At 43.7% G+C, this 14,649-nt stretch overlaps 1 protein-coding gene across 1 annotated transcript in view; it reads left to right on the top strand.

Annotated features, from left to right (window-relative positions):
* Window positions 1-9,981, top strand: part of LOC307155254 (uncharacterized protein) — a gene marked incomplete at its 3' end in the record, with an annotated part of 138,139 nt that extends 128,158 nt beyond the window's left edge. Inside the window, exon 4 of the mRNA XM_079865817.1 lies at window positions 9,883-9,981. Within this exon, the coding sequence (XP_079721943.1) occupies window positions 9,883-9,981 (99 nt within the window). The remainder of the gene's footprint in view (window positions 1-9,882) is intronic.
* Between the last annotated feature and the right edge of the window lie 4,668 nt (window positions 9,982-14,649).

The following is a 14,649-nucleotide window of genomic DNA, read 5'->3' as shown; positions in this document are numbered from 1 at the left end:
AATGCGTTACAATAGTCCAATCTCGACGAAATAAAAGCGTGCACTAATTTCTCAAGATCTTTAAATGAGAGAAATGGTTTAGCTTTGGCAAGCAAACGTAGCTGATAAAAGCATGATTTAACTACGGAGTTTATTTGGCGATCAAATTTGAGGTTTTCGTCAAGAATAAAACCCAAGTCTTTCACCCAGGGTCTCAGGTACACGGACATCTCACCCAGATTTAGGTTTACAGATTTTGTCGACTCCGATGGGTTAAAAATAATGATTTCAGTTTTCTTTTCATTAAAGATTAAGAAATTTAAAGAGAGCCATGCCTTTACCTCTTCTAGGCATGCAGTTAGAGATGTTAGAGTTAGCGAATCTTGTTTCACAGGTAAATAAACCTGCGTATCGTCTGCATAGCAATGAAATAATAAACCGTGTTTTTTAAAAATGGCCCCAAGAGGAAGCATATATAAAGAAAATAATAAAGGAGCCAGGATAGAGCCCTGCGGAACTCCGTAATGAAGATATGCTTTGCTTGAATAACGTTCGCCGATCTTAACTGAGAAGGTTCAAATATGTGAGACACTGAGACATTTAACTCATATGTGAGACTTAACTTAACTTAGTCTCATATGTGAGACTTAACTGAGACATTTCAAATATGGCCAGGCCCAGGCAGACTAGCCTTAAAAGCTTTTTTCAGAGGCCAGACGCGACGGACGATGGTGAATCAGGAACGCCTGAAGCCTCAGATGTCCAGACAGCTCCACCACCACCGGAGAAAAAGCCGAAGTGCGTATCGGTCGGAATGGAGTGACAAGTTCCCTTAGCTAAGATGTGAGGTAGTTGATGGTAACGAAAAAATGTTCTGTTCGCACTGCGAAAAGGCAGGACGACGCAACGGATTCACAAGAGGGTCGAATAATTTGAGAATGTCTGCTGAGAGTGTATAATTAAGTTCGCTTGAGTAAAAACAATAGGCTACTACTATTCAGATATTTTATGTGGGGAAGGGGGATTGGTTTGTTAAACTATGAATGTGAAACCATAGTAAAAACAATTGGCGTTGATTGACGCCAATCGGACGTTCATGTTTTTTTCCGTCTATTTGAAAGTTAGGCTAATAAACATGTTGCATTCTATTCGGCCTGATTATGTCATTTTTTTAAGTGACATAGCCTGCCTCCAGTTTTCCTCAACTTGACTAATTAAGAGGCGATATTTGACCGGCATATCATCAAAATGTCCGGAAAACGAAACCTCTGCCTCAATATGATCAACTTGTACTCTCTTCCTGAACACATTGTGGTAAATGGTTAGGATGTTCATCTTTTATAACAGTACTTAACCAAATTGTTATAATAATATACAAACACACAGTTTTTGTATATAAAAAGTCTTTTCAGTATGGCATTATGTATGATGTCATTCTCTGAAGCCTTTTTACAGTTATGGCATCATGCTTTGTCATGCATCACCAAATGCATTTTCTGTCCTAGTACATCTGATACTGTCTTTCAAATACATTTTGGTTGTCTGAGTATGCATGTGTGTGTTTCTTTTGAGGCCAGGACATTGTCAGGATTTCTCAGATCATTCTCTGATGATTCTACAAATGACATGACTTTTCACTGGTCACTTGGATTTGCTCCAAACATCAGTCACGTATGTGTTCTCCTCAGAGTGAGCTGAGCTGCCAAGACAACGACTCTCACCACTGAAAGCACTTTCTGCTGCCACTTTGTAGCATCACATTATCCTAATGAGAATTCGACTGGAAGGAAAGTGACACAAAATGGTCATGGATGAGCCGCATGTCAAAATTCCTTTACTTAGTTTCTTTGTTTTTTTTTTTTTGTTTTTTTTTGCGAATGTGGGGAGAAAGTAGATGATGGAGTCATCGTGCCGCAGGCTCACGGCCAGCACCGAAACCCTCCTGTCCGTACTGATGTCTCAGATTCCTGCTCAAAATCCACTGGTTGTGAGAGAAAACGGCAAAAACAGACAAATGCCTTCATGCGTGATACCGTTGAACGCTTCTTGTATGTATCATAATCTGCTCCGCCTTTTCTCTCTAAACCTTGGACAAAATGTGTGATGGGTCAGAATCGCAATCTGGCACCATTAACTCATGACACCAATCTTACTGTGCGTAACATTGAACTCAGAGACTGGCATTTATGATCCCTGGATGCATCAATCAGCTCACCACATCTAGGGAGTGATAAATGCAATCATGCAAAACTCCTCCTAAATCAATGTAGTCGTATCACTGACAAAACACAACCAGTGTCATGGAGAGACACAGTGGGGAATGTTTGTGTCCTTTGTAATTCCTTGTCCCCTTCTTGTCCCAGCAGTGCCATGAACCATACCCCATCCCGACTCCACCCACAGCTCCGCAATCTCAGTAAAAAGGATGAAGGTTAGGAGAAAGTTTATGTGGCACATCGGCCTGATTAAATGCCCACAGATCTGAATGTAATGGGCTCCTTTTACTTCATTTTGCCATAGATTTATGAGTGTGACTGGAAATGAGTGGCAGGGTGTTAAAACGGTCAAACATTGAAGGAGAGAAACTCCCCCTTGTTCTAGGCAGCAGTACTTTACTTTAGTGAGCTTGAGCAAGACTATAGGAGCTTGGACAGTATATGTTTGGGGTTGGGAAGAAATGTTTCAATGGTTTTGAAAGAAGTCTCACCTTGACTGAATTTATTGGATAAAAAATACAGTAAACACTGTGATATTGTGAATTATGATTACAATTTAAAATAAAAGTTTTGTCTTTAAATATATATTTACATATATAATGTATTCATGTGATGGCAAAGCTGAATTCTCAGCATCATTACTCCAGTCTTCAGTGTCACATGATCCTTCAGAAATCATTCTAATATGCTGATTTGGTGCTCAAGAAACGGTACTTATTATTATCAATGTTGAAAACTGATGTGCTGTTAATCTGTGTGTGTAAACCATGATATTTAAACAACATTTATTTGAACTTTTGAACTGTAGTGTGTGTGTGTGTGTGTGTGTGTGCATGTGCAAGTGCAAGTGCAAGTAAATTCACCCTGCCTACAACTTAATCTGGTCATCATTTACTCATTACTCACTATTGCAAACCTGAATCATGCCTGAAGATTTTAAAAATCAAAAAGGACACAAAAGCACCATACATTTGATCCACAGGACTGCAGCTTTTAGTTCCAAGCCATACAAAGCATGTCAGCTTTGTGTGAGGAACAGAGTGAATGTTAAGTCGTATTCACTGATAATCGCTGCAACCAGATCACATAGTCAATGAGCTGAACAGTCCAATTCAGACTCATTTTGTGTCCAGACTCATTTAGATCTATTGATTTCATTTAGACTCAAAAGAACAATTTGATCATGAATCATTCTTGATGTTTTAAATATAAACTAAATACAAAATACAAAGTGAAATACAAAGTGGCATGTGCAGTATAAGACAAGGAAGCAACATTGCAGTAAAATGGCTGTGTGCTAAAAGATACAGTACTTTTGATACTTAACGCTTTCCCTGCCAGCGTTTTTTTTTTTTTTTTTTTTTTAAGTGGCATGATGCATCGATGCCACACATAAAATGTCAATATACGGCACCTTTATTTTGACTCTCCACATCCTCACGGAGCTTTTCTCAGCTGAAATAATAGACGCCTGACAAGATTGACTGAACCCTAAACACATTATGTTGCAAAAGACGGTATTGTCCACTGTCAAGGCATCGTGAGTTAGTTTTACAGCTAAAACCGACAAGCAGTACCCTTGTTGTTTGTGAACACAACCTGAAAAGTCAGTTTTAGTGAATCAGCACGCAGTATTCAGGTCAGGTGACAATGCTGTTAGTCATTTCGAAAAGACGCGTTAGCTGAGAGGAGTTTCGTCAAAGCTGACTAAAAGTGATCGAGGATGGATAATTTCAACGAACTTGATAAACCCATCACCCATCTATCTTCTTCGGGGTGTAAAAGGAAAATAAAAGCAGCACGTTTGTTGAGGGAAAAGCTCCCTGTTGTCACATTCACCGTCTGTCATCGTCCTGTCTGCACTACAGTTCCCAGAATCCTCCTTGTTTTCACACCTGAACTCACTCCCTTCATTACTCGTCATCATCATCATCTGCATCACCTGTCTTGTGTTCATCTGTGTGTGTATTTAAGTTCCTGGTTTTCACTCTTCACTTGTCGGTCAATGTTTAATGTTAGGTTTATCTTTGTTCTGAGCGCATGCTCCCTTTTTGTTTGTATTTGTTTATATTTAGAATTAAAATCTTGGAATTCATCATCTTCGTGTTCGTCTCCTACTTCATCCACCCAGAAGCCTGACAGATTGACCGACCATAAAAAAGGAAAAGATGGAGCTATGGAGGCAGGCCTTTGTGGGAACCCGCCAAGCTGTGTTCCGGGGTATCCGTGGAGGTCACAGGGGAGGATATGGGCGATATATCTGCACAATCAAACCTATCTCCAGGGATGACTTCTCTGATCTCCCTCCTCTCATCAGCCCAACCAAGCCTGCACTTCACGCCAGTCCAGCCGAGCCTGCACTTCACGCCAGTCCAGCCGAGCCTGCACTTCACGCCAGTCCAGCCGAACCTGCACTTCACGCCAGTCCAGCCGAACCTGCACTTCACGCCAGTCCAGCCGAGCCGGCACTTCACGCCAGTCCAGCCGAGCCTGCACTTCACGCCAGATCTGCCGAAGCCAAGGCAGTATGCGTCATGCCCGCCGCCCCTGAGACTGTGAGCGTTATGCCCGCTGCGCCTGTGACAGACAGCGTCATGCCCGCAGAGCTTTTGTTTTCTTTTATTCCGTCGACCTTGAAGCTCCCTTCGCCGCTGGTTCCGTCCAGCTCAAAGCCTTCACCGCTGGTCCCGTCCAGCACAGAGCCCTCTTCATCGCTGGTCCTGTCCAGTTCAGAGCCCTCTTCGCCGCTGGTTCCGCCCAGCTCAGAGCCCTCTTCGCCGCTGGTCCTGCCCAGCTCAAAGCCTTCTTCGCCGCTGGTCCTGCCCAGCTCAGAGCCCTCTTCGCCGCTGGTCCTGTCCAGCTCAAAGCCCTCTTCGCCGCTGGTCCTGCCCAGCTCAGAGCCCTCTTCGCCGCTGGTCCCGCCCAGCTCAGAGCCCTCTTCGCCGCTGGTCCCGCCCAGCTCAGAGCCCTCTTCGCCGCTGGTTCCGCCCAGCTCAGAGCCCTCTTCGCCGCTGGTTCCGCCCAGCTCAGAGCCCTCTTCGCCGCTGGTTCCGCCCAGCTCAGAGCCCTCTTCGCCGCTGGTTCCGCCCAGCTCAGAGCCCTCTTCGCCGCTGGTTCCGCCCAGCTCAGAGCCCTCTTCGCCGCTGGTCCTGCCCAGCTCAGAGCCCTCTTCGCCGCTGGTCCTGCCCAGCTCAGAGCCTTCTTCGCCGCTGGTTCTGCCCAGCTCAGAGCCTTCTTCGCCGCTGGTCCTGTCCAGCTCAGAGCCTTCTTCGCCGCTGGTCCTGCCCAGCTCAGAGCCTTCTTCGCCGCTGGTCCTGTCCAGCTCAGAGCCTTCTTCGCCGCTGGTCCTGTCCAGCTCAGAGCCCTCTTCGTCGCTGGATCTGCCCAGCACAAAGCCCTCATCGCTGGATCTGCCCAGCACAAAGCCCTCATCGCTGGATCTGCCCAGCACAAAGCCCTCATCGCTGGATCTGCCCAGCACAAAGCCCTCATCGCTGGATCTGCCCAGCACAAAGCCCTCATCACTGGATCTGCCCAGCACAAAACCCTCATCACTGGATCTGCCCAGCACAAAGCCCTCACTGCTGGATCTGCCCAGCACAAAGCCCTCACCGCTGGATCTGCCCAGCACCGAGCCCTCATCGCTGGATCTGCCCAGCACCGAGCCCTCATCGCTGCCCAGCACCGAGCCCTCTCTGGTACCCGGGACTTTTCCCAAGTATTTTTTTTGGGGGGGCCATAGGGCTCCGTCCTGGCCACTCGAGGGGCCATGGCCACCTGAGGGGTCCTCACCACCATGGCCACCTGAAGGGTCTTCACCGCCGTGGCCACCTGAAGGGTCTTCTCCGCCATGGCCACCTGAAGGGTCTTCACCGCCGTGGCCACCTGAAGGGTCTTCTCCGCCATGGCCACCTGAAGGGTCTTCTCCGCCATGGCCACCTGAAGGGTCTTCACCGCCGTGGCCACCTGAAGGGTCTTCTCCGCCATGGCCACCTGAAGGGTCTTCACCGCCGTGGCCACCTGAAGGGTCTTCTCCGCCATGGCCACCTGAAGGGTCTTCTCCGCCATGGCCACCTGAAGGGTCTTCACCGCCGTGGCCACCTGAAGGGTCTTCTCCGCCGTGGCCACCTGAAGGGTCTTCACCGCCGTGGCCACCTGAAGGGTCTTCTCCGCCATGGCCACCCGAAGGGTCCGCACCGCCTTGGCCACCCGAAGGGTCCGGACCGCCATGGCCACCCGAAGGGTCCTCACTGCCGTGGTCGCCTGAGGGGACATCACCGCCCTGGCCACCCGAAGGGTCCTCTCCGCCGTGGCCACCCAAAGGGTCCTCACCGCCGTGGCCGCCCGAGGGGTCGTCTCCGTCCTGGCCACGCCCACAGCCTGCTCCACCGTGACCACACCCACAGTCTGCTCCGCCCTGGAGGCTTCCTGCCTTGTCTCCCTTGCCTTGTCTTCCCCGTCAGCCTCCAGGGCGCCCACCCTCCCACCCCTTTGGTCTTTCTACGGCGCGAGGACGCGCCTACCGGGAGGGGGGAGTAATGTCACATTCACCGTCTGTCATCGTCCTGTCTGCACTACAGTTCCCAGAATCCTCCTTGTTTTCACACCTGAACTCACTCCCTTCATTACTCGTCATCATCATCATCTGCATCACCTGTCTTGTGTTCATCTGTGTGTGTATTTAAGTTCCTGGTTTTCACTCTTCACTTGTCGGTCAATGTTTAATGTTAGGTTTATCTTTGTTCTGAGCGCACGCTCCCTTTTTGTTTGTATTTGTTTATATTTAGAATTAAAATCTTGGAATTCATCATCTTCGTGTTCGTCTCCTACTTCATCCACCCAGAAGCCTGACACCTGTATTGCGTCTAATCACAACAGCAAAGTTTGTCAGACGTCTATGTCAGTTTAGTGTTTTATTATGTATCATAGCAATTACTTGATTTTAACTCTGAAACATGAAATATGGAGTTATCTGCTTTTGCCAAAAAAAAAAAAAAAAAAAGATTGTTGGAGTTATCTGCTTTTGCCAAAAAACGAACTTTTAATATATAAAAATTTATTTTGTAATTTACCTGTCATTTTTTTTGTTATTATTACTTAATCTAAACAACCCAACTTCAGTTTGATTGATATTACTTGCAGAATGCAAAAAAAAACAAAAAAAAAAACAAAACATGATTTATGAAAATGAACAAGAATTGCAATTTTCAAAGAGTTTAATTAAACATTCATGTTATATATATTTTGGTTGCATTTGTGAGTTAATAAATGTAACTGGTTGTGTAAACTTGGCACATAATTTCAAAATATTGATTAATTAATTGATATAGCCCTGAATCTAATCGTATCGCAGAATTTTTTTGAGGTATCGACAAATATCGTATCGCTGGCTGAGAGAATCGATATTGTATCGTATTGTGATGAACTGTCCGATTTACACCCCTAATTAGTAGACTGTCTGCTTAATATCTGCTAACTCTTTATCTTGTTGGTCCCCCAACAGACATTTCACTGACTACAAGTAACTTTGCAACTACATGTCAACTTATTCTAACCATAACCCTACCAGTGTATTAATACGCTAATGAGAGTTAGTAGACATGTAGTTGCAACATTATTTATAGTCAACAGAATGTGTTAAAGGGACCATCAAAATAAAGTGAAACCGCCGCAGGCTATAAAACAAACAAACAAAAAACGTTTTTATTCTAGCCCCATGAGTTTTTATTTTTTTGTATTAACTCTTGAATGTGTGTAAGTTTTATAAATAAAGCAACATTTTGAGCAAAATGTTCAAAATCGTGTTTTTTTCCGAAGACTACATCCAGGTCGGATTCAGTATGATGAAACGTAGATGGAGTAGATCGAGTCCATCAACACCCCCAAAGCATGCACAGTCCTATAACTCGTCCTGTGTCGACATTTCATTCGGTAGCGGCAGTTTTGAGTTATATGCTGATATTTAATGTTGATGCATTGTTCTCAGTTTGTTAAAAATTGCTATGGTATTCTACGGAAAGACAAAGTCGTACAGGTTTGGAATGACATGAAGATGAGTAAATGATGACAGACTGATTTTTTTGGGTGAACTATTCCTTAAAGTATACACACACACACACGCACACGACAGACAGACACACTGCTGCAACTCTGTCGTGATTCCCCACATATGATATCAGCCTGGCAAATGTGATGTGAAGCCCATGCACACTTGAAACTGATGTGCAGTGCCAGTCAACAGTGTGGGGACAGCACATCTAAACACGGTTGTCATCCCGGAGTGCAGAGACACATCCCTCTATCTTGCTTTGCCCGACGAACATGGTGCCGCTGATAACATTAGCACATCATTCCAGTAATGTGCCCTAATCTTCAAAAAACATGCCCCTGCTAGGCTAACCGCAGGCCTTCAAAAAGATATGCAGAAGCAGTCAATTATTCATCAATACCCCATTTATTAAGTCTTTAATGTCATTTATATCGCCCTTTATAAGTGCTGCCTCATGTATAATGAAGCACACACAGACTCTGCACATAATTTATCATGTTTATGGTGTGCTGAATATATTATTCATCAAGGCGAACCAATCATTAGGAGTCACTGCGTCACATTAGCGTCAACAGAAGATGGACGCAACGTGAACCATGTGTGCCAGGGCGTGTGAAAGAGCAGGGGGACGTGGGCAGTACGGTCGAGATGGGAAGGGAATGACCATCGAAGAAGAGCTAGCGTAGCGTTAGCGCCAGCGGCTAATGCATTGAGAGAGGCTAATGCAGTTATGTGGGGACTAGCGTTGCGTACATCCCTCCCTCTTAGTATGTCAACCGGAATCAGCAATGAATCTGCTTGTTTGGACGACTCTGCGTCTTCCTTCTGTCTACTTGACTAAAAGGCCAAAGATGCCACGTTCCATCTGTAAGACAAGATACGGAGTGTGGAAGTGTATGTACTGCATGAGATCAGTATGAGATTTTTTTTTAGCAATATATAAGGTTTGACGCATTTTATTGTCATGTCTTCCTGAATTCGATCTTGCCTTTGTCACGTATTTGTGCTCTATGTCGTCCACCTCAACTCATCTTCTGTCTCTCCTCAGTCCCGGTGACCAGCTCACTTTTACAATGCTCAGTTTGGTTTCAATTATTCATATGGCAGGAGGGACCATTCAGCCTGGCCTTTTGGTGAAATGCCACAAAGACATTAACCTATATATCTCCATGATGAGAAGTGGGAACCTAAAATAATGGAGAAAAGAATCCATTCTAAAACCAAATGTTAACTTTTGCATGTGAATGGAAGATGGCAGATATGTGAATTATGGGTGGATTTGCAACAGTTGCTCTCTTAGTACAATCGATAAATTGGAGGCAAAATGTTGATGTCAGGTCAGTTCAGTTTTGACTGTATACACGTTGGCCTCAATATCTGTCTCCCCACCTCTACTGCAAGTGAAAAGTACTGATACATGTTTAAAACAAGACATGCTTATGCAAACCGTAAATGATGAACTAAAAACATGTTAAATCGCACTGAACTGCAGCACACTGCTTTGGAGTAATTGAACAACACCTATGCAGATGTTATCTTGCTATTCTTTCTCTCCGGGTGCAACTACAAGATATTCTGTTTTGCTCAGCAGGAATCTATATTCATTGGTGATAAGAGCACATACATTTGTCATTTCAGGGTCGGTGTGTAATAAGCAAACAAGGAGGATTGCACCATGGTAAAGCAGCCTTTCATGGTCCTGCCCACAGATATTTGGAACTGGTTGTGCATAGATGAGAGTAGATGGAGCACACACTCTTGTCAAGGCTATTGTGGCAAGTGACACACAGTTGGCTTCATGTGCCATTTCTAAGAATAGAATCTTTTAATAAAATAAACTCTTCAGGGCAATGGACCTCCAGGAATGGAATTTCCCATCCTTGATATAGACATATTTTCATTGAATCAGTTGTTGTTGGGCTTAGGTTGTTGTAATATAATAATAAAGCAAATAATATTGCAAACAATGTTTCAAATGTTTCAAATGCCTTTTATACTCTCCAAGGCTGCATTTATTTGATAAAAGGCAGTAATATTGTGAAATATTATTACAATTTAAAATAACTGTTTTCTATTATAATATATTTTAAGCATTAAGTCATTTTAAGTCATTACTCCAGTCTTCAGAGTTAAATTATTCTTCAGAATGTTGAATATGCTGATTTGGATGAAAAGAAAGTGCAAAAGAACAGAAGTCTTTACTGTTAATTTTTGCTGTTAAAATTTTATGCATCCGTACTAAATAAAAGTATTATTTTCTTTCAACAACAACAAAAATCTTACTGACCCCAAACTTTTGAACAGTAGTGTGTAATAAATGATATTGCATTTAAAGAGAAATATTACTATTGAATAATATCAAGATTAGGGGAGGTCACTTTTAGGGCTGTCACTTTTGTGAAAAAATCCTGTTCGATTTTTGAGACATACGTGTTCATTGAATCGATTGTAAAATCGATTTTCCATGTCTAAAGACGTTTCCATTTTAAACGCCAAATATGGGCAAATCCACGGACAACTAACAGGAATTAGGACGAACGTGAAGAGGGCGCTTGAGACGCGCACAAGTCAGCAAATATTCCTGATGATTTATTGGCGTGAAGTTTTGTGCACAATGACAAACAGGAGTGGACCATTCTCGAAAAACAATAAGCAGAGTGGACTGCCATAACATAAATGAAAAACATTACTGCAGTCTTCAACATGGCTGTGTTTACGATTAGAAATGTCAAACAAATTTCGTATACGTAGGCGATTGTAGACGGCAGCCCGAATCTGTATCTCTATGCATGAGACTGTCTGCATACCGGCAGAATTCACAGTTCTGTTGTAAAAAGAGACACATTATCCAGAAGTATAATTTGCTGTTATGCGTGTTTGTCAGAGCCTGCAGTTGCGGTGTCATGACAAGCTAGACGAACTCCGAGAAAAGACCGTTATAATCGATTCCCTATTTTCGTTTTCGAAACTTGCGTTGGTTGGTCCGATCGATTGTGCAGTCGATTTTCCAAAACGTAAAGTGACAGCCCTAATCACTTTTGCCCATTGTCGTTTCATTCAATGTACAGTATTATAGGGTGTGTATTAGCCTGGTGACAGGTGCACAGTTATCCTCACGTCCTTCCAAAACACCTGGGTTTGTTTAGTTAAGACCCTATAAAAAAACAAAAAACAAAACTGGAATTCTAATTGGGAGTTCAGATCCATCTGTTTGATAATTGTTTCTCTCTCTCTCTCTCTTTAACATCTTTCAAAGACATAAAACCACTTCGAGAAACTACACGTGATGTTTTTTAATCCCCCCCTTTTGTTTTGTTCTGCTCTTTTTCATTCATATCACAAAGGAGAGGAAATAGGAAGACCTTGAGAGAGATCTCTGCCCTCCCTAAATGATAAAAAGGAAACATAAGGGAGCAGGAGAGAGAGGATAAGACGATCTCTGCTCTCGACTGTAGCATCAGTAGCAGCCTCCTCAGATAACACTGTTTAAACAATGCACTCCTATTGCCCAGAGCTATTGTCAAACACACAGCGTCTGAAAAACTTTCTATTATGGCAATTGATCTTTTATTTTTTCATCTCTTCTTCCTTCTTTCTAAGATTAACAGCAGGTCATTTGAGTGGCATCCGAGTATCTAAGAGCAGAGGAATATTATTAGGTGTTTAACAAAGCCGTTCAAATGGCTCCCTGAGCGACCGAGGTTCGATGTGAAATGAAAGAATATGTCATGGAGGAAGAGAAAGAAAGAGAGATCAGAATAATAGCATTAGGTGGGAAACATGTAGGATGTCAAATTGAGGGGGATTTCAAAGGGGAATCGACAATTAAAAAGTGCTCCACTGATAGTTAAATTGCCCATATATCATTGGGATTACCACTGTGTTTGATTAGCTTTAGTGTGTTGCTTTGAAGATCCTTTTCATCATTATTGTACCTTAATCGGAATGCGCTCCTTCAGCCCTCAATGCGTACCTGAATCATTTGGTTGGTTGAATACTTATACAATAAATGTGGCGTCTGTTGAAAATGTGCTGATATTTTGTGCACACACTTTCTCTCTCTCTTTAGCTGTCTTCTTTTACTGATATAGTGGTGAAAATATCCAGCAAGTGTTTTGCCATTTACTTTCAAGTTGGATATTCACACTCTGAGATTCGCAACGCTTCTCACTGCGACGCGGGCCATCACTCGCGACATCTTGTCTCATTAGGGAGATGGTGGATTTCATCGTGCGCTGGCGTGTGAGCGGAGAGAGAGAGAGCAGGCAATGAGAGCAGGAAAGAGTTACAGACATTGCTAAATGCCACCGTGCACTTGTTATTTGACAGACTTGATATTTTGGGCATGATCCACTTCCTGCTGAAAAGTGGGCTTGTGGTGCATCCTTATTTGTGTGTGTGTGTGTGAGTGTGTATACACTGTAGAAATGGGTCCTTTTTTGCTCGTCTGCAGTCTCTCTTCTCCTCCTTTGGCGCTCAGATGTCAGTTTATCAGTGTATCGCTTACGTCCCTTAATTCAAAGGGCACTGTGCATTGTAACCCGTCGGGTAGTCATGTCATTGAGACAGACACATGTTGGAGGGGGGCACAAGCTGCTTTATCCTGGGGACCTGTCCATCTCCCTTCTCGAGGAAAATGGACGGTGAGGAACGGGCCTTATCAGTCCAACCTTGGCTAGTGAATTAGCAGACCCTTGAGTGATAAGGCCTAGAAGCCATCGAGTGAAGGAAAGCGGTGTGTGTAAGTGTGCAGGGGGATTTGCCGGTGACAGCAAGCTGGCTGGTGCCTTGTCGGCTGTCAGTCATTCTCCCGCCAGCTTGTGACAGTCTCTATTTATTCCGAGCCGATTCGGCTGTCCGCTGGGCAGTCCACAGACTCCAGCTGACTGAATGGCCTCGCTTCCATTGTGAATGAAAAATGTGCACTGAAAGGGTGGGAGGGAAGCCAGATATTTTGTTGGAAAATGATAAAAATAAACATCCTTTCAGACTCCAATTTTGAGATAACAACCCAACCTACCCCCTGTCCGAGTATATTATTCCTCCCAAGTCGGTATATATGAGTGCTCCATTAGCACTGTCTCGAAGGGGGAGCGTCAAGACGCAGGTGAGCGGGCCTGGCGCTTCTGTTGGGCCCCCATTACATTCCATTTCCCAAATTTTTCTGTTTTCATCAGCCGACGGGAATTTCACATTTCCCCCCGTTGTGTGTTCTCACGCTGCTCCGGCACAATCAGATTGGATTTCCCATTTTAGATCGGCACGGAGAAGAGTCGGGGTTTGATTGTGCCAGACAGGGATGAATTCTTCAGCAGAAATCGGACCTGTCGGGACTTGTGATGCATGCCCGTCACCTCGCGATGACATGATCTAATGTGAGATGATATTGAACAACTCTAGTTTGGCACTTAAGCGATGGAGGGGGTTTCAGGGCTGACAGCAGCCACTTTATTGCTTTAATCCCAAGGTCTTTTAACCCTGTTTGACGCAAATTGAGGTTGGCTTTTGTAGAGAGGGGGGAAAAATATCCACATTGGCTTCCCATCTCCGTTCCTCTTCACCTAAAACTACTTTGAACAATTTATGCCGGCGTGTCAGCTTCATGTTTTGACTGACAAGTTGAGCCAGGGAGAGGGAGGGAGAATGAGAGAGAGAGAGAACGAAAGGGAGCGAGGTCTATTTTGTATTTTGCGGTGGAGGGGGAAAAAATGAAGGCCAACATGAAAAAGATGGCCTTGTCTTTTGAAATTAAAGGCTAGTGTTGCTCATTTAAATGATATTAAATGCAGTGTCCGCCAACAAATGGCTAACACGGTGTGATAAAAATAGAAAAGAGACAACACTGTAATTACAAACAAGGGCTCCAGTGGACATCAAATTACAGAGCATTATATCAGCTGTCGATTGTGATATCAATAAAACCTTCTTCTGTTTTGAGAGGTTAGGGTGCTGCAGTGTGTCTTTAATTAATTACTTTGAACATTCATTATTTTGGAGACAGCCTTTGTTAAAACCGGAGGGATTAAGATAAATTGTGTTTACTAGCCACTGGGAAAGAAAAAGAGAAGGGGTTATGAGTTGTTAGCCTGACTGGATAGTGTATTGGAAGAGATAGGTGGAGCTTTACCGAGCTATCAGGACTCTGAGAATAAGTGGAGGCAATGGTTCTTCAAAAGGAGAAACTTACATGAGGAAATCATTGAGTAATCAGCTATTTTGTGGAATTAGTATTAATTAAGGATTTTTTTTTGCAATACATGTTGAAGACATATTTGTCTTCACATGGTTGGGTCTAGGAAATATAAGACGTATTTATTTAACTATATTGTGCAAGTTCTTAGAAACATACACTTTGTGGTTTCATATAGTTGAAAACTATAAGTGAAAACATTAAGTATTAAATAA

Source organism: Squalius cephalus (genome assembly GCF_949319135.1).
Source record: "Squalius cephalus genome assembly, chromosome: 3".
Lineage (NCBI taxonomy): Eukaryota > Metazoa > Chordata > Actinopteri > Cypriniformes > Leuciscidae > Squalius > Squalius cephalus.
The sequence above is the reverse complement of the archived record's forward strand: the minus strand, read 5'-3'. Positions and strand labels throughout refer to the sequence as shown.